This window comes from Chrysemys picta, chromosome 1, assembly GCF_011386835.1.
Source record: "Chrysemys picta bellii isolate R12L10 chromosome 1, ASM1138683v2, whole genome shotgun sequence".
NCBI classification, from domain to species: Eukaryota; Metazoa; Chordata; order Testudines; family Emydidae; genus Chrysemys; species Chrysemys picta.
In genome coordinates, this window is record NC_088791.1 from 94450207 (window position 1) to 94477841 (window position 27635).

General features: G+C 46.1%; 2 protein-coding genes across 7 annotated transcripts in view; both read left to right on the forward strand.

Moving 5' to 3' along the window:
- FAM227A (family with sequence similarity 227 member A) overlaps positions 1 to 3909 on the forward strand; it is a 52943-nt gene extending 49034 nt beyond the window's left edge. For 2 of the 4 annotated variants that reach the window (XM_042843546.2, XM_008179305.4), the window contains one exon: positions 116 to 3909. In XM_042843546.2, coding sequence (XP_042699480.1) covers positions 116 to 272 — 157 coding nt within the window. In that variant the 3' untranslated portion in view covers positions 273 to 3909. The remainder of the gene's footprint in view (positions 1 to 115) is intronic. The other 2 variants (XM_008179304.3, XM_008179306.4) reach the window with 1 other exon arrangement.
- A 997-nt stretch (positions 3910 to 4906) lies between these two features.
- DMC1 (DNA meiotic recombinase 1) overlaps positions 4907 to 27635 on the forward strand; it is a 43995-nt gene continuing 21266 nt past the window's right edge. Inside the window, exons 1-10 of one of the 3 annotated variants that reach the window (XM_065581012.1) lie at positions 5001 to 5532; positions 7417 to 7507; positions 8148 to 8718; positions 11687 to 11731; positions 13034 to 13180; positions 13482 to 13564; positions 15399 to 15451; positions 23240 to 23281; positions 25011 to 25083; positions 26582 to 26673. In XM_065581012.1, coding sequence (XP_065437084.1) covers positions 8422 to 8718; positions 11687 to 11731; positions 13034 to 13180; positions 13482 to 13564; positions 15399 to 15451; positions 23240 to 23281; positions 25011 to 25083; positions 26582 to 26673 — 832 coding nt within the window. In that variant the 5' untranslated portion in view covers positions 5001 to 5532; positions 7417 to 7507; positions 8148 to 8421. Of the gene's footprint in view, positions 5533 to 7416; positions 7508 to 8147; positions 8719 to 11686; positions 11732 to 13033; positions 13181 to 13481; positions 13565 to 15398; positions 15452 to 23239; positions 23282 to 25010; positions 25084 to 26581; positions 26674 to 27635 lie in introns of all 3 variants that reach the window. The other 2 variants (XM_065581019.1, XM_065581024.1) reach the window with 2 other exon arrangements.

Below are 27635 nucleotides of genomic sequence, written 5' to 3' on the forward strand. Positions count from 1 at the left end.
TTCTTTGATTGCTCTAGGTGATTTAAGAAATCTTTTCTATCCTTAATACTTAAATACCTTTGAACAGTTTATATTGCTTTTCTTTCTCTCTCTCCCCGGCCTCCCCACTCCACAGAAAAGAGAAGCAATTGCTGTCAGAGAAAAGAGAGATGAAGAAGCTGAACCAATTGTTGACCCCTCGCCTGGATGTACTCTTCAGTTCTGACAAGACTTCAAGTCTGTCACAGAAGTGTCTTCATCCAGAAACAGCCATAAGTCAAACAGCACCCTGAGCAACCCAGAATTCATGATTCCCCCCAACATAAATTGACATAAATGTCCATTCAGACCTTCATATGCATCTTAACGGTATATTTTGGTCAGCCTATCCCAAAGCTTTCTCCACCAATTAGGAACAGACAAACCTGAAAAAAATGTGAAGATTCAGTTCACAGAAGTATTCTGAGTTTAAAAGTTTGACTGATTTCTAACCTCATTGATCTGTAAAACTGGGCTGGAAAAATCTCTCAACATTGCAAGAATGGAAGTAATATATGAGAATGAAAAGTCACCTGAATATTTTTTTAAATAGTTTCATAGTTTGGTTCTTTGGCAAAGATTTGAGTTGTTCTGTGTTTTATCTGAACTGGCTTGGTCCCAAGCTGAAAGGCAGTGTAGTTCAGACTCAGTGCATCCCCTTGCCAACGATATGTAGTAGTGGAACTGTGCTGGCCAGCTGCAGACCCTCCCAGACAGGAGGAAAGTTGCGGGAGGTTCTCTGTGCTGGTGAAACCTGCAATGAATCCAGCCCTGTGTCTCAGTTTTCCATTGTATAAAATAGGAATATTTTATCTACCACACCTGGGTGGTGTGAAGCTTAGTTAAGGATAGTATAGCACTTTTAAGATGTAAAGTTTAAGTTCTGTGTATCAACATTATCATTTTAGCAGCACTTTGGGATGAGTGGTAGCCTTTCCAGCTTGGTTCACTCATCTGCCTCCTGGAAGAGCCTGTCTATAAACAGGCAAACAGGCCAAGTTTTTTTAAAATAGGAGTCTAAAGCTAGGCCTTGTCTACACAGAAAAATACCAGTTTTACTGGTATAATTTAGCTATTCCAAAATACAGTAATTCCCCCACATGGACACACTATTCCAGAATAAAAGTGAGCTATGTGAGCAAAATAGTTATTTCAAAATAAAGTCACTTTTATTCTGGAAGTGTCCATATGGGGAATAGCTTATTCCAGAAAAGCTCTGTGTATAGCCAAAGCCTTAGGCTCCTAAACCCACATTCAGGTACCTAGATACATGGCTTGATTTTCAAAAGTGCTGAGCACCCACACACTCCCACTGAGGAAGATGATCACATTTTGCCTTTCCATGTTTCATTTTCTCACATGGCAAATATTAGAAATGCCTACATGCACTCCTACACGCTTGGGGACTGATGGTGGTATTTTCAAAAGTACCTTGAAAGTCATTGGGATTTGTGCTCTTTCTACTCATCTGGAACTTAGGCTATTGCTAGTTTTAAAAAGAGCAAATATAATAATTAAGCATCAAGAATGGTTTTCTTGAGGTCCTGGTTAATGGTTACAAGCAAAACAAAAGCATTTGGGGTTAGCACAGAGGAGTCCACAAGCCACAAAGAAATAAACCTAATTGCATCTTCCTAGACATTTCCTGATCTACTTACATATATGGGATTTTCAATAAGTAGTTTCTAGGTATGATCTGATGATTTTTCAAACCTGGCTTAACGCTTTTTACAGCATAGTTTCAGCTCTGTCCCCTCTCTCCGGAGAGCAACGACAGACAAAGGGAATTTTTTTTCCCAATTTTAAAAAGTTCTAGCCCTCCCATTGGCTCTTTTTGTCACATGCCCATTCCCTTCCTTTTACCTATGGGCTTTTTAAACCCTTTACAGGTAAAGCAAGTAAAGAACAGCTACTAACAGGGATTTTGTAACTAATTGGCTGGCTGGGTGTTCATAAAAGGGAGCTATCCCCCGTCTTTCATTTATCACACCTGTAGTGGTAGGGATATATTTTATGGAATTATAGTGAACCAATATTAACTTCAGTCTTGAAGCTGAATTTCTGTTAACTTCAGTCTTGAAGCTGAATTTCTGTTTATTTATCCAGTCAGGTAAGAGTACAATGTTTGTAACTGCTGTGACAGTATGAAGAGGCAGGATGAGCTGATGGATCACACATGTGACTACCTCAGACACTGCCTTTTGTAACCTTATACAAGTTACTGTTGTCAGATGCTACCGGTGTGGTGCTCTGCTTTCTCCTATGTTGATATCACTCGGCTGCGTGCGTGTGATCCCTCTGTGTGCTGCCCCAGCTCTGCTCAGATAGCTGACACAGCAGACCCGAAGAGAACCCCCAATAACCACAAAGTCTAGTAAGATGCAAAGTCACGTCGACTACTTTCATTGCGAACTTGGACACAATTGCAGTTCCCTGTAGGTTTCTTAGCCTAATTCAGGGCATACTACGAGAAAGTGCCTCTTGGCAAGGACCCGGCTCAGTGGTGGGACTTTCCACTGCCCCCGTGGCCGGACAAAGATATCCACTCAGGGATGCATTCTTATACACAGATACAAACAAGTTACACATCACTCCTGACGTATTGAGGTGCAACCCCTCTACGCAGCAAGGTACAACCCCTCTACGTAGTAAGGTGCTGCCTCTCACCTTGTACATGTTTGTTCGAACAAAACAACACTATCCATCATGTTACCCTTTTGGCCCTGTCATTGGGATGGGTCAGCCTGTTCCTTGTTGTGTGTGGAATGTACAAGTATGCAAATGTTCTGATATCTGGTGTCCAGTACCTTTTAGGTATGTCTCTTTTTGCAGCATCAGCCCTTTCCTTGCCAGCTTCTGTGAGCAGGGCCTGCCTCTGGCTCACAGCTTAACTTTGCTTTATGTTAGCAAAGTCTTGACCATTACTTTAGTTCAGGCCTTAGGCCTCATACCAGGCATCTGATACCAAGGTTTATATCTCAGGGCCTCCTCTTACTACAGTTACTTACATTAACATGGTCAGAAGTGGTCTATAATTTTGCATGTCAATTTTTGGCTGCCTAATTTGGAACTACTATGACCCTTATTTGGAGCAGCATGTGCAAAGCACCTTTGAAAACCAGGTCTAAGCATGAGTGTGGTTTCAGGGGTGGGGATGTTGTCCCCCAAACTGCAAGCCTCAGGCAACTGTGGAATTTGCTCCCTGATTGGCCTGACTTGAGTTGCCTCCCCAAATATAGAAGTCAAACTATGCCTATGGGTCTAAGATGTCTCAAGTTGGGAGCCAAAAACTGAAGCACCCAGAAGCTGGCTTTACCTTTGCTGCTGCTTCTTCTATTTGCCAATCTGTAAAATGAAGATAATACCTACCTGCTTCACAAGGGTACTGAAGATTAATTAATGTTTATTAAAATGCTTTGAAGACAAAAAGCAATTTAAATGTACTATGCATGTTACATATAAATATTAGGCCTTTATGCAATTTTAAATATAAATGTATGTGCCGATGCAAGATGTCTGGGCCTTCTGCCAGCGAATGAGCAGCAAGGAGGCCTGTCAAAAGTTCCTGTATGAAAATATCAACCAAGATAATTCTCATTTGAGAATCTGGGAAAGCAGCTGGTTAGGAGGAAAGGGTGGAGAAGTGGCCCTCTGTCCTGATGAAATGAGTTTCCTTAAAAGAGGGACAAGGTGAGTGAGATAATATCTTTTACTGGACCAACTTGTACTGATGAAAGAGAAGAAGAGCTTTTGATCAACACCAGAGCTGAAGGTCTCAAGAGGAGCAACACGGAAAGCTTATCTCCTCTTTTACCCTCAGAAGTTGATCCAATACAAGCTATTACCTCACCCACCTTGTCTCTCACACACCCTGGGTCCAACAGGTCTACACCGCCACAGCTCCTCAAAAGCGCATCGTCTTGGGAAGTGAGAAGGACATGGCAGGGTTGGTTGTATCACAAGTATCACCCCCACCGCTGTTTGCCAGACTGGGGCTGTGACACGGGGGTGCCCCTGCAGGGGGCCAGCAGGGGAGAAGTGACCCGCACCGGGCAGCAGCAGTACACGCAGGCCCCACGGGGCAGGGGGCACTGGGGTAGCGCCTCCTCCCCAGCCCAGCGGCAGCCCCGGACAGGCTGCCGGAACTGAACGGAGCCCTCGGGCTGCCCACGTCAGGGCCGGCTCCAGGCACCAGCTTGCCAAGCAGGTGCTTGGGGCGGCCACTCCAGAGAGGGGCGGCAGGTCCAACTATTTGGCGGCAATTCGGCGGACGGTCCCTCACTCCCGCTCGGAGCCAAGGACCTCCCGCCGAATTGCCGCCGCAGATCGTGGCTTTTTTTTTTTTTTTGCGCTGCTTGGGGCGGCAAAAACCCTGGAGCCGGCCCTGGCCCACGTTGCCAGTTCAGCCCCTGGAGCAGCTCGGAGCTGGGAGGCTACAAAGGCCCCTAAAGCCCCCCCGCCCCGGGCTGCCAGCGGCTGCAGCGCAGAGCCTCAGCGCAGGAGGGATTTGTAACCCCGCCGCCAGCCCCGCCCGGGCTCCCAGCGCCTCCTGACGCCGCTCGGGGGCGCAGCGTCACCTCCTGCTTCGCACGGGCGGGGCCTCGGTGAGGCAGAGAATGAATGTCGTTGCTCGCGCTCACCCCTCTCCCCTTCCATGGTACAGTCTAGCTTCAGAGTCTCTCTTCCTTCCCGCCCCCCACGCGTGACAGTTAGCGAGTCCGACACTACCATTCCGGGCTGGGGAAGGGGGGTCCGACATCTGGGTTCATATCTCGAAACTCTCACAGAGGCGCTGAATATGGATCGTTCCATTAATGAGTAGAGCCCTGGGGAGATGATGTACTTTAACGTATGCCCTTATACAGAATAATGTTCTACCAGTTCCCGGCCTTCCCCTCTCCCCAGTGGTAGAGTCCTAACCTCTTCCATCTAGGGCGTCGGGAAACTACCAGTGCGCCTGTGCACGGCGGCTCCGAGTCTGGCTACGCGCGCGCTCGGGTAACCGCCGCCGCCTCCTCCGTTCTGTGTCAGCCCCTTTTAGCGGGAGTTTTGAGGCGACTCGAGTTCGGCCCTGGCAACGAACAGCGAATAACGGCCGGGGCGGGGCGGGGGATCTCTGAGGCGGCGGGGGCTGCGCTTGGGGTGAGCGGGGGATGAGTCCCGCCTGCTGCTGCGGGGCTGAGAGCGGCCAGTTCAGTGGGCGTCGCTTCCGGCCCTATCTCGCTGCGCCTGGCCAGAGCCTGTTCGCCTCGCGCAGACAAGTAGCGCTGCTGTGGCGTCTGCTCGGCTGAGTCCCGAACTCACTGTGTAGCCAGAGGGCTAGTCTACACTTACCGGCTGGTCCGGAGGCACGCCATCGATGTTCTGGGATCGATTTATCGCGTCTGGTTAAGACGCGATAAATCGATCCCGGATCGATCCCGGAAGTGCTCACAATCGACGCCGGTACTCCAGCTCTCCGAGAGGAGTACGCGGCATCGACGGGGGGAGACTTCCGGCCGCGTCTGGACCGCGGTAAGTCCGGACTAAGGTACTTCGAATTCAGCTACGTTATTAACGTAGCTGAATTTGCGTACCTTAGTCCGAAGTCCGGACTAAGTGTAGACCAGCCCAGAGTCATGATGTGGTTAGGTCGACCTAACCCCCGCTGTTCTTCCATCGACCCTGCTACGGCCTCTGGCAGAGGTGGATTAAGTACAGCAATGGAGAAACCCCCTCCATTGGCGTAGGAAGCAGCTACATGTCAGTACTGTAGTGGCACAGCTGCTGTAATGTGTAAACCTACTGTGAGACGACAAGTAGGATTTGCCCCTTTATTTCTTTAACACGTATCTTGGGAGGTGTAGAACTAAATAGAGCGGGGCGGCAACTCTGGTTAGGGTTGGAGTAATATGGAAGGATTCATACTTTTTCCTTCTCAAGGCTCCCCCAACCCCATGCGCAGCCCCCCGTTCTGTCTCAACCCTTTATCTCCCGTCTCCACGCTCTGTTCCATGTCCCGTGTGCTTGGAACCCTCCTTATCTCGTTGCGCAAGACAAACAATAATGCATGTCACACACAGGTGAAGACAAAACATATACTTCAAGATAAATTCATCCTCTGGGTGCATTTGGGCCTGATTTTTTTTAGTTGGTCTGGATAAGATTTTAGGTATAACTCCAGGTTGGCTGTGGGGCAGAGCCACATTACCACAGCAGGAGCACTGGAAGGCTCCCCAGAGAACAGGGGCATGTCTACACTGCTACACTTCTTAATAGGGTACGGTAAGGGCTGGTCTACACTGGGGGAGGGGGTCGATCTAATATACTCAACTTCAGCTACGTGAATAGCGTAGCTGAAGTTGACGTATCTTAGATAAATTTACCTCGGGTCCTCATGGCGCAGGATCCACGGCCGCGGCTCCCCTGTCGACTCCGCTACCGCCTCTCGCTCTGGTGGAGTTCCAGAGTCGACAGGGAGCGCGTTCAGGGATCGATTTATTGCGTCTAGAGACGCGATAAATTGATCCCCGATAGATGGATCGCTACCCGCCGATCGGGCAGGTAGTGAAGACATACCCTAAAGTTCCCCCTACATCCCTTGCTGACCAATAGGAAGGTACAGCCGCAGCTTTGCCTACCCCGCTAATTTTGAGTTGCCATTTCCCCAAAGAGGAGCAGTCCCCTTCCCCTTTTGAATGCAAGGAATGCATGATTATATGCATTTCAGGACAGGGAAGGGAGGATTTATTTTTAAAAAGTGCAAAGAGAGGATTGTAACATTCCCTTTACCTTTTATATTAATTGTTCTTCCAGGATCTGGGGGCAGGGGGCTTGTTAATGTTACTTCAGGAAATATTTCACCTTTTGTTATTAATATATTAAAGAAAAATGGATACAGATGACTAAATTTTCATAACTGGCAGGGATTCCATCCATTTGTCTAGAGGAAAGAAATACATTGTGGTGCCATATGGAGATGTTTCAGAAGCAACTTATTTGAATATTTTTCATTAGAAAGTAAGATAAGTCATTCCATTTTATTTTTACTTCCAAACAACTCCTCTGAAATTACTCCAATTTTTTCTTCCTTTATTTCCATTTCCTCTAGCCAGGAAGGCCCTTTGTCACATCAGTCCTCCCTCCAGAAAGGGAAACTTTGCCTAAGCCAATTTGGGCAGAGTGGGTTTTCTGAGAGAAAAATAAGATTCTCCCTCCATTATTGGGGAGGTAAGCACCTCTGCAACACATCCAGCCCCTGCTGGTACATGCAGTGAAGGACCAAGCTTAGAATCTGAATTTGGATTCTTATGTGATAGCGCATCGAGATGCCACTACGCCATTGAACTCCTATTAAGAGTACTTTATAATTACTTTATGTATTTCCACCCTGATGGTATGTGTGTATGCCTTTTTTAGTACTGACTGACGCCTTATTGCCTGCTCTTTCACAATGAAAGCCATGGAGGATCAAGTGGTACAAGAAGAACTAGGGTACCAGGATGATGAGGTATTTATGGATTGTGAAAAAATATGTCTACGTTCTGTCCGAGGGCGTCGCGCAGAATTTTTTGTAGAAGATCAGTGTTTCTTCGGTGCAGGATCATGAAAGAAAATTAGAGGGTTGCAGGGTGGTAAATTTGATTACAATCTAAAGCAAAGAAAATCTTGCTCCCCTGCTCCCTGCACACTCTTATCCTTCAAGATCAAGTGTTCTTTGTCTTGAAACACACACAAGCACAAATAAATTGTGTAGGCTTACTGTTATCAGTACATGTTTTACTCTTAGGCCTTGGCTTAACTTGTGAGTTGCAGCGCTGTAAAGCTGCCCCCAGTGCTGTAACTCACTCCCCATCCACACTGGCAAGGCATTTGCAGCGCTGTATCTCCGTGGTTGCATCGCTGCATGTACTCCATCTCCCCGAGAGGAATAGCGTGTATTGCGCTGCTGCTGCAGCGCTGCGGCACCAGTGTGGCCGCCCAATGCGCTGTGAATGGCCTCCAGAACTATTCGGCAGTATCCCACAATGCCTGTTCTAGCCACTCTGATCATCAGTTCAAACTCTACTGCCCTGGCCTCAGGTAACCAACATGTGACCCACCCTTTACATTCCCCGGGAATTTTAAAAATCCCCTTCCTGTTTGCTCAGCCCGGCATGGCGTGGAGTGCTATCAGCGAATCTTTCCTGGTGACCATGCCTCCACGCACCAAGCGAGCCCCAGCATGGAGCACTGGCGAGTTGCTGGACCTCATCAGTGTTTGGGGGAAGGAAGCTGTACAGTCCCAGCTGCGCTCCAGCCGTAGGAACTACGATATCTTCGGGAAGGTATCAAAGGACATGATGGAAAGGGGCCATGACCGGGACGCCCTGCAGTGCAGGGTTAAAGTGAAGGAGCTGCGAAGTGCCTATCACAAAGCCTGCGATGCAAACAGCCACTTGGGTGCTCCCCCCGCGACCTGCCGATTCTACAAAGAGCTGGATGCGATACTTGGGGTTAACCCCACCTCCACTCCGAGCACCACCATGGACACTTCAGAGCCGGTGGGGAGGAGGGAGGAGGAGGAGGAGGAGGAAAACGGGAGTGAGGGTGGTGGGCCGGATGGAGACACCCCGGAATCCCTGGAGCCATGCAGCCAGGAGCTCTTCTCGAGCCAGGAGGAAGGTAGCCAGTCGCAGCGGCCGGTACTTGGTGGAGGACAAACAGAAGAGCAGGTTCCCGGTAAGCGATTTTTTTTTCCGGGAAGGAATTTTTTCGGTGCGGGCTCTTTGGGAGAGGAGGGTTAGGCATGCATGCTTAGATACGGAATAGTGCATTGATGTGGTTTATTACATCGCAGTAATCGGCCTCGGTAATCTCCTCGAATGTCTCATCCAGAACGTGTGCAATGCGCTTGCACAGGTTTATTGGGAGAGCCACCGTGGTCCTTGTCCCAGCCAGGCTAACGTGTCCGCGCCACTGTGCCGCGAGGGACGGGGGGACCATTGCTGCACACAGGCAAGTTGCATATGGACCAGGGCGGAAGCCGCATTGCAGTAGAAGACCCTCCCTTGCTTCCCAGGTCACCCTCAGCAGCGAGATATCGTCTAGGACAAACTCCTGTGGAAAATGTTGGGACAGTGTTCAGTGTAGGTGCCCCCTGAAGCTGTTGGCTCTCCCCAAGGCACAGGAACCCAGAGGACAGTGCAGCCCTGAAACATCAGTCCCCCTTATTCACCATTTTGAGGCTCCCATGGGATATGCGTGCTCTGTTTCGGCCGGGAAAATTATGCAAATGCGTTGTGCCCCACTGTCACCTCCAACACACTTTCCCCAACTTCCGTGTTCTTCACGCCACCCGCTGCCTCCAACACCAGTATCTGAAAACCATGACCCTTACCCTCTGCACTCAACCCCCATCACCATGCAGTATAGCTATCCTGAAGTGCAGCACTCACTGCACAGCACACCAGACAGGACATACACGAATCTGTGATTGTACCGTTCCCCACTCCACCCCCTTGTTTCTTTTCAATAAATAAATTTTTTTTCTTTTCAATAAATGGATTTTTTGGCTTTGAAAACATTCTTTATTATTGCATAAAGTAAAAGACTCCTTAGCCCAGGAAATAAACAGGCACTGCAAGTCTGCTTGTCTGCTTAGCAAACGCTGATTCCTAAAGATTGGAACTACTGCACTTCACTCCCATACAGGGCACCAGATATCACTGCTGGTTTTCAGCCTCAAATTGCTCCCTCAAGGCATCCCTAATCCTTGCAGCCCTGCGCTGGGCCCCTGTAATAGCCTTGCTCTCTGGCTGTGCAAATTCAGCCTCCAGGTGTTGAACCTCGGAGGTCCATGCCTGAGTGAAGCTTTCACCCTTCCCTTCACAAATATTATGGAGGGCACAGCACGCAGATATAACCGTGGGGCTGCTGTTTTTGGCCAAGTCCAGCTTCCCATACAGAGATCACCAGCGGCCCTTTAAACGGCCAAAGGCACACTCCACAGTCATTTGGCACCGGCTCAGCCTGTAGTTGAACCGTTCCTTGCTGCTGCCAAGGCTCCCTGTGTAGGGTTTCATGAGCCATGGCATTAACGGGTAAGCGGGATCTCCAAGGATCACAATGGCAATTTCAACTTCCCCTACCGTGATCTTCCGCTCTGGGAAAAAAGTCCCGGCCTGCATCTTCCTGAACAGCCAAGTGTTCCGAAGGATGCGTGCGTCATGCACCTTTCCGGGTCAGCCTGTGTTAATGTCAATGAAACGCCCACGGTGATCCACAAGCGCCTGGAGAACCATAGAGAAATACCCCTTCTGGTTAACGTACTCGGATCCTAGGTGGGGTGGTGCCAGAATAGGAATGTGCGTCCCATCTATCGCCCCTCCACAGTTAGGGAACCCCATTTGTGCAAAGCCATCCACTATGTCCTGCACGTTACCCAGAGTCACGGTTCTTCTGAGCAGGATGCAATTAATGGCCCTGCAAACTTGCATCAACACAATTCCAACGGTCGACTTTCCCACTCCAAACTGGTTTGCAACCGACCGGTAGCTGTCTGAAGTTGTCTGCTTCCAGATTACAATAGCCACCCACTTCTCCACTAGCAGGGCAGCTCTCAATCTCGTGTCCTTGCACTGCAGGGTGGGGGCGAGCTCCTCACACAGTCCCATGAAAGTGGCTTTTCTCATCCCGAAAGTTCTGCAGCCACTGCTCGTCATCCCAAACTTCCATGATGATGGGATCCCACCACTCGGTGCTTGTTTCCCGAGCCTAAAAGCGGCGTTCCATGGTGCTGAGCATGTCCGTGAATGCCACAAGCAATTTCGTGTCGTACGTGTTACGCAGCTTGATAGCATTGTACTCCTCACTCTCACTGTCACTTTGGATCTTAAGGAATAGTTCGACAGCCAAACGTGACGTGCTGGCGAGATAAGTCAGCATAAGCCTGAGCAGTTCGGGCTCCATTTCCCGCAGACAGATCGCGCTGCACAGAAACGGTTGAAGGATGGCGCCAAAGGTGGATGGAAACAAAGGGATTTCTGGGATGCAAAGTGATGCATCACGGGGCGTTGGGACAGGACCCAGAATGCCCCGCACCCACACCCGCTTCCCACAACCCACGGTGCCAGAATGGGAAGAGGTGCTCTGTGGGATAGCTGCCCATAATGTGCCACTCCCAATAGCGCTGCAATTGCCGCAAATGTGGCCACGACAGTGCGCTGGGCAGCTGTCAGTGTGGACAGACTGCAGCGCTTTCCCTACTCAGCTGCACGAAGTCAGGTTTAACTCACAGCGCTGTACATCTGCAAGTGTAGCCAAGGCCTTAGAGTAAATGTAAGGAGATCACAAAAAAGTGACTTTGAATAAGGGGTCTTCAATCTGAAAAGGTTGAGAAACACTATAGTAGAGGGTTAGAAGGAAGAGTATCACAATATTACTTCATTAGTAGAGTTTCGCAGCATGATTGGTGACTGTGTTTCTCCAGATGGTTACACAGTATGAGGACAACAGGAAATGCTGAAATCCTTCGGTTCTTTCTTTGATGTGTCTATATTGGTAGGTAGTAGGATATGTACTATTATGAAAAGCAATCCAGGTCTAAGGATTTAAAATGGACACATGTTAAATTAGACAGGTAACAAAGGGAGATACAGGTGTGGGAAAAAAATGACCAAGATTCTGTCTTTCCCCCTGCCTCCTTTAGGAATCCTTGTTTCAGGATATTGACCTGTTACAGAAACATGGAATTGTAAGTATAAGTAATAGATATTATCTAGACAGTTTTGCATGGGATGTTATTTAGGAATGTTACCAAAAAACACTTCTCCATAGTGATGTGCATAACAAACTTTCTCCCCATAACAACGTCTAAGTAAGGCCATGTCTACGCTATGGGCACTATGGCAGCACAGCTACAACGCTGCAGCTATGCTGCTGTACCCCTGTCGTGTAGATGCTTCCTACAGTGACAGATGGGGTTATTCCATCTCCATGAGTGGTAATAGCTACGTCAATGGAAGAATTCTTCTGTCAACCTAGCTGCATCTACATAGTTATGTCGGCTTAACTATGATGCTCAGGTGTGTGAATTTTGCTGTGTCAACCTAACTTTTGAGTATAGACCAGGCCTAAGAGATACAGGGAGGGCTGGACAAGTTTTGTCTTTGATAGTTTACATATTAAGGGGCAGATTTTGAAAAGTGTTTACCACCCAGCAGCTCTTGAAAATATGGCCACTTATTTTAGTACCTAAGTGAGAGCAGTTGGATGGTGAGCATTTTTTGACAATCTGGCCATAGATTAGTTTCTGCACCAGCCAATAACTATCTATAATGACTCCAATGTCTTCTCTAGCCCCTACATTATACTGTGAATGGCTTTGTTATGCTGTTCTCAGAATGCTGGGGAGCAGTTTTCTTACTAGTTAAAAATTCTTCAGTAAACTCCACCAGTAGACTTCTCTCAAACTGGAAAAAATAACTCAATGATTTATATTAAGTGAGTACTTATTATACCCCTTTATGTATAAGACTTTTGTTCTTCATGACTGGCTTTTCTTCATCCATCCTTGTCATCATCATATGCACAAGATAAGCCCAAGGAGAAGACAGAAGCTTCTCAGTGGAAGCAATTAAGTTATCCCTTATTCTCCCTAGTGTCATTTGCACACAGCTCCTGTGCATAAATGGGGGACACATCCAAGTTCATAGTTTTTACTCAAAGAAGGGACTTCTCTGGAGGTGACAGTTTGAAGCAGTGTTCATTAAACCTTCTGCTACTATTTTGTCTAAGTAACCTGCTGCATTGCCTCTCTTCCATTACATTTCCACCCACCCAGGAGTATCTGTAACATTTGATAACAAGCAAGTGTATTCTTCCCTGGACATACTTAGAACATTCAGAAACAACAAAGCAGTTAAATCTATTTCTTTCATAGTGAAAATAAACATACATGTGAACGTACAATATAATGGGCTACAAAAACTTTCTTTACCTTCCAGTTGTAGCATTTCATGAGCTAGTGATCACAGAATGTGAACTTTCTTCACAGAATGTGGCTGATATTAAAAAGCTGAAGTCCGTGGGAATCTGTACCGTCAAAGGGATCCAGATGACAACGAGGCGGGCATTGTGCAATGTGAAAGGGCTTTCAGAGGCCAAAGTGGACAAGATCAAAGAAGCAGCCAACAAGCTAATTGTAAGCAAATCACATACCTTAGCATTTTCAACTTAGAACACCCTCCCCCCCCACCCCCGGTAAGATACTTTGCAGCATTTCCCACTGCAAGCATTAGAACAATCATGCTTACAAGTGATTGTGCTTATTAGTCTGAAGTCAGAGATACTACTTTATAGTCAATAGCAGCCAGACTGACAATTATGATGGCCCTTGACAGGTTCAGCCAGATGAGAGGTCAATGAGGAGAAATGGATCTTGGCTGAGGAGTTCTTCCTAAGTATCAGGCCAAACTGAATAATTTCTTTTGGTGTTCCCCTAGGAACCAGGATTCTTGACTGCCTTTGAGTACAGCGAGAAAAGGAAGATGGTGTTCCATATCACCACTGGGAGCCAGGAATTTGAGTAAGTTTATCTCTACTTAACCCTGCCTGAGCTTTGCCCAAAAAGTAATCATATTATTTTTCTCCAACTGGCCACAAAACAACTATTAGAGACAAATGTTCAATTAGGACACAGTGGGTGCAGTTGCAAAAAAGCAAGTGGAAGTGAGTCATTTAACCCTGCTCAGAGTAGGGTTGGGTGACACTGGTAAAAAGCCTGATTCCTGCTTACACTGCAGTCTCCACTGTTGCTACCACCCGTGGAACTGTAATGACAGTGAATTGTAGGACCTAAATTTGCCTGAGTAGACTCAACCTTTTTGTATGCTAATCAAGCTCACACACGATAGTTTCATGTCAATAACATGCACCTCAAATCTAATTTTAAATAATAAAAGTACTAGCTGACCCTGTTTTTGCTTAAGGTTTATGCAAAATTCCCCAAGTTCATCTGCTTTCCCAGAAGTGACACAATATATGTGCAATATGGTGCAATGGTTCAGCAGCAAAACCCCCATCTGAATAAGAAAGGACTCTTCCTCAAAATGTAGGAGCAGACTGTTTGGTTCTTGCATGCACATGCACAAGGAGGCTTACCTCCTTTGTGTGTTCTGCAGAGGTGCCAGGCACAATTACAATCCGGATACTGTCTTAACTGCCGTGACTGCTTCTTCAAGCACCCCCAGTTTGTTAACAATCCTACAGGGGACAAAGAGGAGGTGGGTGTCTTTACACACTGTCTCATACCAGACAGTAGAATAGCTGACTGTGCAAGGCAGCACTCCTTACACCCTTCTAAGGGGTAGTGTAACAAGTGCATTCCCCAGTCTGCCTGGGAGATTTAAGAAGCATTGTGTCTAAAACAGCATTTCTCAAATGTGGCCACCAGCGATTTTTGTTGCAGCCATGACAATCTCCAAAGCGTGGGCAGAGATTGGGACGGAGGGAAAAGAAGCAGCCCCTCCTGCAGTGCCTAGCTGTTGCTCCTGAATAGCTGTTACCAAGGGCAGCGAGATGCACTGCCTTAGTGTTTGCGTTGGTGCCACCAGCAGGGATCGGCGCCCTGCACTGGGGAGCCTTCTTGGGGGTTCCAGGCAGTGGCAGCTCTTGTCAGTGGAGGTGGCTGTGGCATTCGGTCACCGGGATGCTCCCCTGAGCAGCTCTCCCACTCCCGTCTGGACAGGGCACGGGGAGCCTGGGACTCCGCAGGTGACTAGTGAGTTCCTGACCCACCTTTCCTGGGGCGGGTTCTTGCTGCAGGGCCTCCGGAGGCAGGGACAGAGAGACAGGTTTGTCAGAGTGGCCATCAGCAAGAGTTGGTGACTGCACACTGAGGCCACCAAAAAAATTCGTTGTGAGAACCCCTGGTCTAAAGGAGTTCTTTCTGAGCTGATGCAGCTCCACACTGTTCTTAACAATGACTTGTGCCTTAAAGGTACATTCTGGAATTTTTTCTTGATGGGTAGTGCATGCAAAAGCAAGTAAAAATGGCTAAACATAAGCAGGAAATAAATAGAAAATGTGGTAAATTAATAGATTAGGGTTTATATCAATCCCATGACCACTTGGTGGTGGAGCCTTATCTTCTCAAAAATAATTTCTCTTTTCTATCTCCCAAATGGCCACTATGTACATTTTCTCCTAAGCACCTGTAGAAGGGGAGGGGGAACTGAGACAGAATTAGCACCCTGTATACCACGGATCATTTGGTGCCCCTGCACCCTATCACATCATGAGTTAAGTGCAGGGCCTTTTGGATGAGAAGAGATTTTCTTACAGTGGCAAAGATTCCCCTTTTGACATTACTCTTGTGACTGTGGGCATTTCAATATGCTTAACTCTTTCTCTCCCTCCAGTAAACTATTGGGTGGTGGGATTGAAAGCATGGCAATCACAGAGGCCTTTGGAGGTGAGTGAACCATATTAAATGGATTTTATTGAGTGGGTTATCAATAGAGAGCTGCAGCAGATGTTTAGGTTTTAAAGCAAACTACATCATTTCTATCAAATTCTCATCACACTGGATCTGAAAAGATGGAAGTTCAGGCTCAGCTATAATGGATGGTCCCTTTCCAGGGTTGATGAAAGCAGAAATAATCCCATCTTTGTCAGTTTTTTGCCATTGTTCCTCTTCAGTTGTTGCAGATGCGGGTTGAGCTGGGTAACACTCACATTTGGGGGCATGCTGGTTCAGTATCGTATACCACTATGAACAGTGTTGCTCAGGAAACATTTCCCCATTTTGCTTCTCCATTTCTTCCCAGTAATAAAACCTTGATGTGAGATTTCCTGCTGATACATACTCTTCTCCACGAAGAATCAAAACTTAAAGTTCAGCCCACAATAAACTATTGTAATTCAAGAGATGTGTAAATATTTGCACCCAGCTTCTATCATTCATTAGCTTTACTACAGGCAAAAGTCACAGTGTAAAGCAATATAAAGTATGAAGATCCACAGATGTGACATATATAATTTTGGCAGCACCGTACAGAATTCAAACAACGAGATATAAGCAAATAATGCAATGCCCTTCATATCTGATTTAGATAGTAAATTATTATTACAGCAAAAGTCAGTCAGCAAGATCAAAAGACTTGAGCAGCAATAACTACAGTTTATCAAATACAGCACACTTCCCCTTTTAAAAAGTGTCCTTGAGGCTTGAACAGTTTGATGAAAGATTTTCTGGACATGTCTTAAAATATTATCTCCTGGTCTTCAAAGTAATACCACCAACTTGAAATCTAGATTAAAAATGAGATAAAATTTGTTTCAGGTGTTACACCCACCCTTGAGTCTCGACCAATTTTTATGGATTTAAAATAACATTTTTAAAATTTGATTTTCTGTTCTCATCTGCTATGTGGAAGACCCACTCAATTGATAGTGGAAAGTAACTACCTGAATGTATAAGGGAAATAGGGAAAATAATTATAGACAAAGTGCTGTCAAATGTAGGAAGTAAGCAAACTGAAAAAATATTTTTGTAAACCTTTTAGCTATAGCAAACTTAGATATTACTTGTTAAAATAGTAAATAAAATATTTTTGACAGACGTTTGGTTTTTTTAATTGATTGTATCCATTTAAAACCAATGCTAATATTTTCATTTGCGTGCAACACACCTCTGTAGTAAATGGAATTCTTTGTAGGTTGATTGTAATGATTATTGCAGTGTTTATCTGTGTTTTTTTGAGAAACAGTTTCACATTCATCATTCTTTTTGCCAGTAAGATGTCTTGATGTGTACTAGGTTTGCTGGACTCTACACACAAGTGGGAATGGCAATCACACCACCATTTGGATTATTAGTATTATTGTATTAACTCTGAGCAAGGCTATTTATCATCCGGGTTGTCAGTTTTCACTGGTGCAATGCCAGTGGAACAGCAAGCACTGGTGTGGTGTAGCCATTGCACCAATGCAATTAGTCTCTCAGTACAGTCACAGAATGCTCCAGTATACCATTTACTAATATCTTTGACAGCTCATGACAGTGCCTTTGGCACCTGTCAAGATGGCTCCATATGGCACAACAGCAGTTATGGTTCTACATGGACCCACAATGCCCCCCACACGTCTCTTCCTTTCAGGACTGGTCAAAAGCAAATGAGGCAGTATTTGGGTGATTTCAGCTCATCCCAGGCACCTTTCCTGAGACCCCTGCCCTCAGAATAACAGTGAACAACCAACAAGATAATATAAAATACAAATTTATAAAACATGTAACATGTTTTTCTCTCCGTTTTTTTTTTAAATTCTGTGGACATTATTCACTTATTCCAGGGAGCTGTGCCAGGGACTGTGGGATAGATGCAACAATCCATAGGCCCCACAATATTTGCAGTGAGTGTTCTTTGTGGACAATGTATATCATGGACAACCAGAACAAGATGCCTAGTGTAGACACACTACACCATGGTGATCATATGGTGTAAATTACAATGGTGCAATTCTCAAACAGCTTTGGAGAGCAAAGCAATGGCTATAATGGGTTCTGGGATTGCTCACATGGTTTCTGATATTTGAACCCATTTGACTGAAAATAAAGTTAAGCCTGGTCAGTGGAGTTAACCCAATACCCTCAGCAACACCTAACATTTTTCCAACAGTGGGCTGGTCTACACTATGACTTTAATTCGGATTTAGCAGCGTTAAATCGAATTAACCCTGCACCCGTCCACACAACGAAGCCATTTATTTCGACATAAAGGGCTCTTAAAATCTATTTCTGTACTCCACCCTGACGAGTGGAGTAGCGCCAAAATCGATATTGTCATTTCGAATTAGGGTTAGTGTGGCCACAATTCGATGGTATTGGCCTCCGGGAGCTATCCCACAGTGCACCATTGTGACCGCTCTGGACAGCAATCTGAACTCGGATGCACTGGCCAGGTAGACAGGAAAATCCCCGCGAACATTTGAATTTTATTTCCTGTTTGCCCAGCGTGGAGAGCACAGGTGACCACAGATAGCTCATCAACACAGGTAACCATGCAAGCTGATAATCGAAAAAGAGCACCAGCATGGACCGTACGGGAGGTACTGAATCTGATCGCTATATGGGAAGAGGATTCAGTGCTAGCAGAACTTCGTTTGAAAAGACGAAATGCCAAAACTTTTGAAAAAATCTCCAAGGGCATGATGGAGAGAGGCCACAATAGGGACTCAGATCAGTGCCGCGTGAAAGTCAAGGAGCTCAGACAAGCCTATCAAAAAACAAAGGAGGCAAACGGTCGCTCCGGGTCAGAGCCGCGGACATGCCGCTTCTATGACAAGCTACATGCAGTTCTGGGGGGGCTGCCACCACTACCCCACCTCTGACCGTGGATTCCGAGGTGGGGTAATCTCATCAGCTACACCTGAGGATTCTGCAGACGGGGAAGAGGCGGAGGAGGAGGAAGATGAGCTTGCGGAGAGCACACAGCACTCTGTTCTCCCCAACAGCCAGGATCTTTTTCTCAGCCTGACTGAAGTACCCTCCCAACCCTCCCAAGCCAGTATCCAAGACCATGACCCCATGGAAGGGACCTCAGGTGAGTTTACCTTTTAAAATATAAAACTTGTTTTAAAAGCAAGCGTTTTTAATGATTACTTTGCCCTGAGGACTTGGGATGCATTCGCAGCCAGTACAGCTACTGGAAACGTTTGTTAACGTGTCTGGGGATGGAGCGGAAATCCTCCAGGCACATCTCCATGAAGCTGTCCTGGAGGTACTCCAAAAGCCTTGCCACAAGGTTTCTGGGCAGTACAGCCTTATTCCGTCCTCCATGGTAGGACACTTGACCACGCCATGCTTGCAGCAAGTAATCTGGTATCATTGCATGATAAAGCCTGGCAGCGTATGGTCCCGGTGTTTGCTGGCATTCAAGCAACATCCGTTCTTTATCTTGCTGTGTAATCCTCAGGAGAGTGATACCGCTCATGGTAACCTGGTTGAAATACTGGAATTTAATTAAGGGGACAGAGGTGGCCGTTCCTACTGGGCTGTTTGCCTGTGGCTGAAAAGAAATCCTTCCCTGCAGTTAGCCAAGCGTGGGGGTGTGTGTGTGTGCGTGAATTGGCCCTGAGCTTTTCGCGTTTGGCTAGCAGGGATCTTCCCTGATACCAGCCACGCGGTGGGGGGAGGGGTAAAGCGATCATCCCAGAGAATTCATGGTGGGGTGGGGGGTGTTAGTTTGGTTCCTGCAGGGATCTTCCCTGATACCAGCCATGCGGTGGGGGGAGGGATAAAGCGATCATCCAGAGAATTGGATGTGGGGGGGGGAGGTTAGTTTGTTTTCTGCTGCTGAAAGTTAACAGGAAAACCGCAGCACTCAACGGGCTTTGCTTGGTATGTGGGAAAGGAGGGCGCAGAAGCCGAAAGACAATGGCTTACCATGGCCGCATGCAAGCCGAATTCTGTTGCCCAGACCTGCATCTGTGATCTCTAGCAGCAAAGCCACAGGCACTCAATATTAAGAGGCAAAATGCGACCTTGCACAGAAATCACATGTGCTATGTAATGTGAATAGTGTTGGTCACAGTGAAAGAGTATAAGCATTGTTCTGCAAAATGTATCTTTTTAATAAATTCTCTCCTTTTTTCCTTCCCTCCAGCAGCTGCAAATTTTTCAAGCCTCCCTCCTCCGTCCCGAAGGCTATCTCCGATAAGGCCTCGGAAAAAGAAGACGCGAGACGAGATGTTTGCGGAAATCATGGAATCCACCCGCAGTGAAAGAGCTCATCTGAATGAGTGGAAGGACACGGTTTCAAAGTATAGGAAAGAAGCCAGTGAACGTGAGGACAGGAGGGACCAACGTGAGGACATGAGGGACCAACGTGAGGACAGGAGGGACCAACGTGAGGAGAGGAGAGACGCTCGAGATGAGAGGTGGCAGCAAGAAGATCAGAGAAGGCAGGATGCAACGCTGGGGCTGCTGCGTGAGCAAACAGGCATGCTCCGGAATCTGGTGGAGCTTCAGGAACGGCAGCAGAATAACAGAGTGCCGCTACAGTCCCTGTATAACCCCCTCCCCCCTCCCCATGTTCCATAACCTCCTCACCCAGACGTGTAAGAACGCGAGGGGGGGAGGCTCCGTACACCCTCCCATTCCACCCCAGTGGACAGCCCAAGCAACAGGCTGTCATTTTTTTAACCTTTTTTTAGTGGCCTTTTCCTTCCCGCCGATCCTCCTCCCAAACCCCACCCGGGTTCTCTCCCTCTTTTTATAATCAATTAATAAAGAATAAATGATTTTTAAATGATAGTGACTTTATTTCCTTTGAAAGCAAGCTGGGGGAAGGGGGAGGGTGGGTTCCTTACAGAGAATGAGTCAATAAAGGGGGCAGGTTTTCATGAAGGAGAAACAAACAGAAATTTCACACGGTAGCCTGGCCAATCATGAAACTGGTTTTCAAAGCTTCTCTGATGCGCAGCGCTTCCTGGTGTGCTCTTCTAATCGCCCTGGTGTCTGGCTGCGCGTAATCAGCAGCCAGGCGATTTGCCTCAGCCTCCCACCCCGCCATAAAGGTCTCCTCTTTACTTTCACAGAGATTGTGGAGCACACAGCAAGCAGCAATAACAATGGGGATATTGGTTTGGCTGAGGTCTGAGCGAGTCAGTAACGATCGCCAGCGACCTTTTAAACGGCCAAATGCACATTGTACCACCATTCTGCACTTACTCAGCCTGTAGTTGAACAGCTCCTGACTCCTGTCCAGGCTGCCTGTGTATGGCTTCATGAGCCATGGCATTAAGGGGTAGGCTGGGTCCCCAAGAATAACTATTGGCATTTCAACATCCCCAACGGTTATTTTCTGGTCCGGGAAGTAAGTCCCTTGCTGCAGCCATTTAAACAGATTAGTGTTCCTGAAGACGCGAGCGTCATGAACCCTTCCCGGCCAGCCCACATTGAGGTAGGTGAAACATCCCTTGTGATCCACAAGTGCTTGCAGCACCATTGAAAAGTACCCCTTGTGGTTTATTTCCTGGGTACCCTGGTGCTCCGGTGCCAAGATAGGGATATGGGTTCCATCTATCGCCCCACCACAGTTAGGGAATCCCACTGCAGCAAAGCCATGCACTATGACCTGCACATTTCCCAGAGTCACTACCTTTCGTAGCAGCAGCTCAGTGATTGCTTTGGCTACTTGCATCACAGCAGCCCCCCACAGTAGATTTGCCCACTCCAAATTGATTCCCGACTGACCGGTAGCTGTCTGGCATTGCAAGCTTCCACAGGGCTATCGCCACTCGCTTCTCAACTGTGAGGGCTGCTCTCATCTTGGTATTCTGGCGCTTCAGGGCAGGGGAAAGCAAGTCACAAAGTTCCATGAAAGTGCTCTTACGCATGCAAAAGTTTCGCAGCCACTGGGAATCGTCCCAGACCTGCAACACTATGCGGTCCCATCAGTCTGTGCTTGTTTCCTGGGCCCAGAATCAGCGTGCCACCGATAGAATCTGCCCCGTTAACAACATGATCTCCAAAGCACCGGGGCCCACGGTTTGAGAGAATTCTGTGTCCATGTCCTCATCACTCTTGTCGCTGCGCTGCCGTCGCCGCCTCCTCCTCTCCTCTCCTCATTTTTCTGGTCCTGGCACAGCATAAACTGCACGAGAACGCACAAGGTGTTTACAATGTTCATGACTGCTGTCTTGAGCTGAGCGGGCTCCATGCTTGCCGTGGTATGGAGTCTGCAGTGTTCACCCAGGAAAAAAGGCGCAAAATGGTTGTCTGCCGTTGCTTTCATGGAGGGAGGGGTGAGGCTGTACCCAGAACCACCTGCAACAATGTTTTTTGCCCCATCAAGCACTTGGATCTCAATCCAGAATTCCAATGGGCGGGGGAGACTGTGGGAACTATGGGATAGCTATGGGATAACTACCCACAGTGCAACGCTCCAGAAATCGATGCTAGCCCCGGTACATGGACGCACACCGCCGAATTAATGTGCTTAGTGTGGCCGCATACATTCGACTTTATACAATCTGTTTCCAACATTCGAATTATATAAATTCGGATTAATCCCGTAGTGTAGACATACCCAGTGTCTTGGAGTTGATATTACTATGGGTTGGGTATAACCATTGCTCATTTAAGACAGTTGTAAGAAGACATTAAGCTCCTTTATGGAAGCAGGTAGCTGAAACAATAGGGGCCTCCTCTAATCAAATACAGGTACTTATCTGCCAAAAACAAAGGCATGTGTGAGGCCACTCAGGAATTTGACCTATGTGGGTGGAGGGGCTTTGCTGGCTTTGTTTTAGTAGAGGTGTGTGTGTCAGAGAGAAAGAATCCATGGAAACAGATGCAGATAGGGTGACCAGACAGCAAGTGTGAAAAATCGGGACAGAGGGTGGGGGGTAATAGGAGCCTATATAAGAAAAAGCCCCAAATATCAGGACTGTCCCTATAAAATCGGGACATCTGGTCACCCTAGATGCAGAGCAGGAGAGAAAAGCCAATGACACAAGTTATGTCAGCCCTGCGATCAGAAGTGTGACTACAGCAAATGTAGACATACATGAGCTAGCTTTGATCTAGCTAGCTAGCTTGAATAAAAATAACAATGAAGTGCAACAGCACATTCTGTACAAGCCGGTCTGGGACCTTGACTATGTACTTCAGGGGCTAGCCTGTGAAGCTTCATATCTCTGACTGCAATGTAGAAATACGCGTAGTCAGAACAAGTACAGGAAATATGGGCCTGAGAAAAAACTGGAAAAGGGACTTGGAACTGTGAATGAAGACACTGTCTCTTATTGTTTGGTTCCTACTGTGTTCAAGGATACAGGACTTTGTACAACCTTTGAAAATACACAGGATTTCATCAAAGAAACACCTGACTCTTGGCCTCTGCTTTGCCTCCTAGTGGAAACAACCCACGCAGTCCTGAACTTTGGCTATCTACTCAGGTCAAAAAATGGTAACAATACATTTAACTTCCACCTGGATGCAGTTACCAGGGACAAGTGGAAGTTAGCTCAGTTTAAAATTGTCAAGCATGATACCTCTCACAGCGCAGCACTTCTAAGCCCTGCTGTTCAGAAGTACAATTTGCACTGTTTTTCATACATTTTATGAGTGGGGACTGAAAGACAGAAAGCAATACAGGTGATTGAGGTTTTATAAATGAGAGTGTATTCTTATTGAAACAACTCATGTATTTGACAAACTGCAAAAACTTTTCCCCTTGTTTTTTCTCTTTGATAGAATTCCGAACAGGCAAAACCCAGCTTGCCCACACCCTTTGTGGTAGGTACACTGTCTTAATATTATCAGTTATATCCCTCTGTAATCTCATTAATTAAGGAGTTCTATCGCATTGTCAGTCTTTGCTCTCTAAAAGAAACACTCTACCAACCTAGCAAACAGCTTTTAGGAGCTAAGACCTGCCTGCATGTAGCTTGGGTACACATGCCTAAAGATGATCTCCTTTCTTAGATACATGAGAAGGAAATATCTTGTCTTAGAGAAGTGGAAATATGCCATGTTCTGTTACCTCTAGAAATGATGTGAAGTAAAGCCTTCAGTGAGTCTTATTTCTGTTAATTCAGATGTATATGAATTGTAAGTTTCTTTGTTTACATCTGTTCCTTTGCCATTATTCTATATTTCAGAACATTATTGATAGTGTTTACATCCTCTTTGAATCCATTCAAAATGCTGTGGCAAAAATATTCTTCACAGTGTGTTGCTTTGACCAGTTTTCCTCTCCTCTTTGCATCCCTGCACTGGATCCCCCTTTTCCACTGCATCAGAACAAGAGCATAAGACTCTTCATGGCTTATCCATGCCCTACCTCTCATCTTTATACTCTGTAGAAATGTAGACTCTCACCTTCACTCTGCCAACAGTGCCACCTGTGATTGCCCATTTGTCCAACTTTTGGATAAGCACCATCATGCATTCTCTCATGTCTGGAAAGAGCTCTCAGTAATAAAATTGGTGAGACCACTACATTATCCTCCTTTTAATCTCTCCTTAAAACCCACCTTTGCCACGATGCCTACAAAATGGTTAGGCAGCTGATGTGCTGCAACTGCTGAGACTGCTGCTTATTATATTGTTTTAACTGTTTTGCTGTTAACTTGTGCTCTCCCGAGTCTGTCTCTCATATCCACCTATTGTCTCCTATCTTAAATTTACATTGTAAAATCTTGGTCAAGGACCATCTCTTTGTGATATGTTTGCACAGTGCAAAACATAACAGGTCTCTTGATGCTACCACAGTACAAATACATAATAATAAATAATGTAGTTGTTAATAATATTGGAATTTAGTTTCTAAAAATTATGAAGAACCAACAATTTCTCGGTCTGATCTCCCTTTATGACAGATATTGAGGCTCTTTCTTGAAAAATGGAGGTGTTTTCATGTAGTCCAAGGATGTCCAAATTACAGCCTGAGGGCCACATTTGGCAGCAGAGTAATAATTCTTTGCATATAGGATGAGGATAAAACTGATCATCTGAATTTGTTCATTGCTGATAAACTCAAACAACAGTCGGCATCTATTCATCTACCAAGAAAGATACATATCCAAATAAAGTGTGGTAAAAGTGTAGTAGTTAAGAGATGGAAAGGCCCTATTAGATCATTACCAATGATCTTAGCGAGAAGGCCAAGAAGATGTTTTTCTTCATTAATTATTACTAGTTGTTTTAATTAAATATTTATTTTAATAAAAAATATGCAAATTTCGATGTAAAGTAAGTGTTAGTACTCAGTAACATAAAGTTTGATTAAGTTTAACCTGACATCCCACAGAGAAAAGTTACTCTGGTTCCTTCTTAAGCTAGCTGTGGAAGCAAGTCAGCCTTGCTATAAAGGCAACTCTGGTTATTAGTACTGGATCATTTGTGTGTTCTGTACAAACTGGTGGAGCTGTCATTTGTTAAAAGTAGTAGCAGAGAGAGTTGGAGGGGTGGAAGAGGCTTTTTCCCCTCTGCTCATTTTGATCCTTTCTTTATGATGCATTAGTGACAGCTCAGCTTCCAGGAGCAGATCGCTACACAGGAGGAAAAATTATCTTCATTGATACTGAAAACACTTTGTATCTTTTTTACTTAAGCAAGTTTCAGGTATGATAGAAAGGGATGCCTTTTGTAATGAGTACAGCATCCTCATAATCTTCTGATGGAGTGCATTTTGTTGCAGAAAGCAGCTTAGATGCTCTAAATGGCTCCATTCATGGATAAAAATAAGGAGCTGTCTCTCAAATCTGGCCCATGGCATCATGAAGAAAAAAAAAGTCAGTGTTGTCCACAACAATTTATTCTTATTACAGTATAAATTACTAAAGCAAGAAGCCAAAATGATTTAGGTATTGGAGTTTGGACATGGTGCTTTTTATCTCTAGGTCATTTGTTATAATCCAACCCAAATAGAGGATGGGGGGGGGGTTAAGATACAGATCTTGTTTTATATTTCTATTTGTGTAGTTCTAATGTGCTCATCTTTTTAATATCTTGGGGATAGAAGCTTTTCATATCCAGTTTACTGCTTCAAAAGTGATTCCACTGTTTGTTACTATCTCACAGCTTTTTGATGGACTATGTAAAATGAGATTGCTTTCTGTCTAGTTAGGCCTTGGCTACACTTGCAAGTTAGAGCGCATTAAATCAGCTCTGCGCACCCTAACTCCTGAGGTGTCCACACTGGCAAGGCACGTAGAGCGCCTGGACTTTGCAGCTGGAGCGCTCCTGGTAATCCACCTCCACAAGAAGCATAAAGCTTGCTGCGCCCCGGCTGAAACACCCGGATGTCAGTGTGGAGGACATGTTGCATTACTGCACTGTGATTGGCCTCCGGAAATGTCCCATAATCCCTTGAAGTCAAGTGGCCACTCTTCTCATTGTTTTGAACTCAGCTGCAGGCATGCAGATATCCCCTTGCAAAGATCCGTTTCTGACAGGCGGCATGCTTATCTGCTCTGGGACAAAGCAAACCATTACTGTGGAATGCTCCTGCTGCAGAGGCAGGTGTTTGTGCATGTGTGTGAGAGAGAGAGAGGCGGGGGTGAGGGCTGATGTCGGGGTTTCCCCCTTCCCTCTGCCGCTGTCTGAACTTACAAGATAGCATGCTGACACACTTTGCCCCCCAAAACACAGTGTCTCCCCCCACATACACACATTCACACTCCAATCCCCCCCCCCCATCAGATTTGAAAAGCATGCGGCAGCCCCTTGCAAACTGGGATAGGTAACACAATGCACTGCTCTCTGTGGCGTTGCAAGAGCTGCTAATGTGGCCACACCACTGCGCTTGCAGCTGACATTGTGAACACACTGCAGAGTTTTCCCTGCTGCAGTCTCCGAGGGCTGGTTTAACTCCTGGCGCTCTACATCTGCAAGTGTAGCCATGCCCTTAGTTTGTATCACAAAAACAAAACAAAACACATCACCATAAGGACTAATTGCTCCTCTTGTTGGTAATATTGACAGAAAGGCCAAGACCTTATCTGGGAGCTCTGGATTTTGATTTGAGTTTTATGGATTTTCATAATTTGCATGATGTATATAAAGAGAATCCTTAAATCTTACACATTCCAGCCGTCCAGATCGTCTTCGTGACATCGCTGATCGCTTCAATGTAGACCATGATGCAGTGCTTGACAATGTGCTGTATGCACGAGCATATACCAGTAAGATCATCATTGGAATGGGCACAACACCCTTCCTCCTCTCCCTCCCCCCAAACTACTGTTTCAGCAGTTCTCAAGTTATTGGCTAAGACCTTCTCCTGGGGATTACTAACATTTTTCTGGGCATGGGGAGTCACAAGCCTGCTTCAGTTTTCTGTTATGGTCCTCTGCTGCCATAGATTTGCTCAGGATAAGTGGTCCTACTTAGTTGCATTCTGTAAACTATTTAGCAAATTCCAGAAATACTAAGGGCTTGTCTACACAGGGGTTTAAACCAGACTAAATCGAGTTAATCCAGTTTCAGGATGCTTGCATAACCACAGTGCAATTCATTATAGCACATTAACTCTGCGTTTATCTCAGACTCTGGAGTCCTCTTTCAAAGTGAACTAAGTTTGATGCAGTTGAGTTAGTTCAGTCTATTGTTCATCTGCACACAATGCTGCTGCACACTACTTTGGCAGTCCTCCAGCTACTATCCCACTTTGCTTTGTGAGCAACTGTTACTGACCTGTCTGTTTACCTGTGCGGCTGTGATGCTTCCTGGGGATCCCAGGGTTATGAGGAATCTCACTACCACCTGCCCTTAGCAACAGGAAACCTTGTCTGTGTCTGCAGGGAAACAGCTCCCCAACTCCACCAACCAGGGACAACACAAGCACTCCCCTCTAGGCCTTGTAGACCCTGCTGTCTCTCTACTGGTTAACAATAGGCAAACTCCAACCCTCAACTCTTCCGAGTGTCTCCCTGGAGTGTCCAGTGCCTGGTCCACTGGACACTTGCAGTATTCACAGATCGCCTGCTTCCTAAAAATCAGTAAACCCCAGCTTACCAATTCCACCTCATATCATTTCTCTGCTTAACAAACAGCACTAAGATATGTTTATAGTGAAAACAGTATGGCCGTTCTTATTTTCTTAAGTATAAATTTATTTAACAAAGCATAGAGATTCAAGTAATAG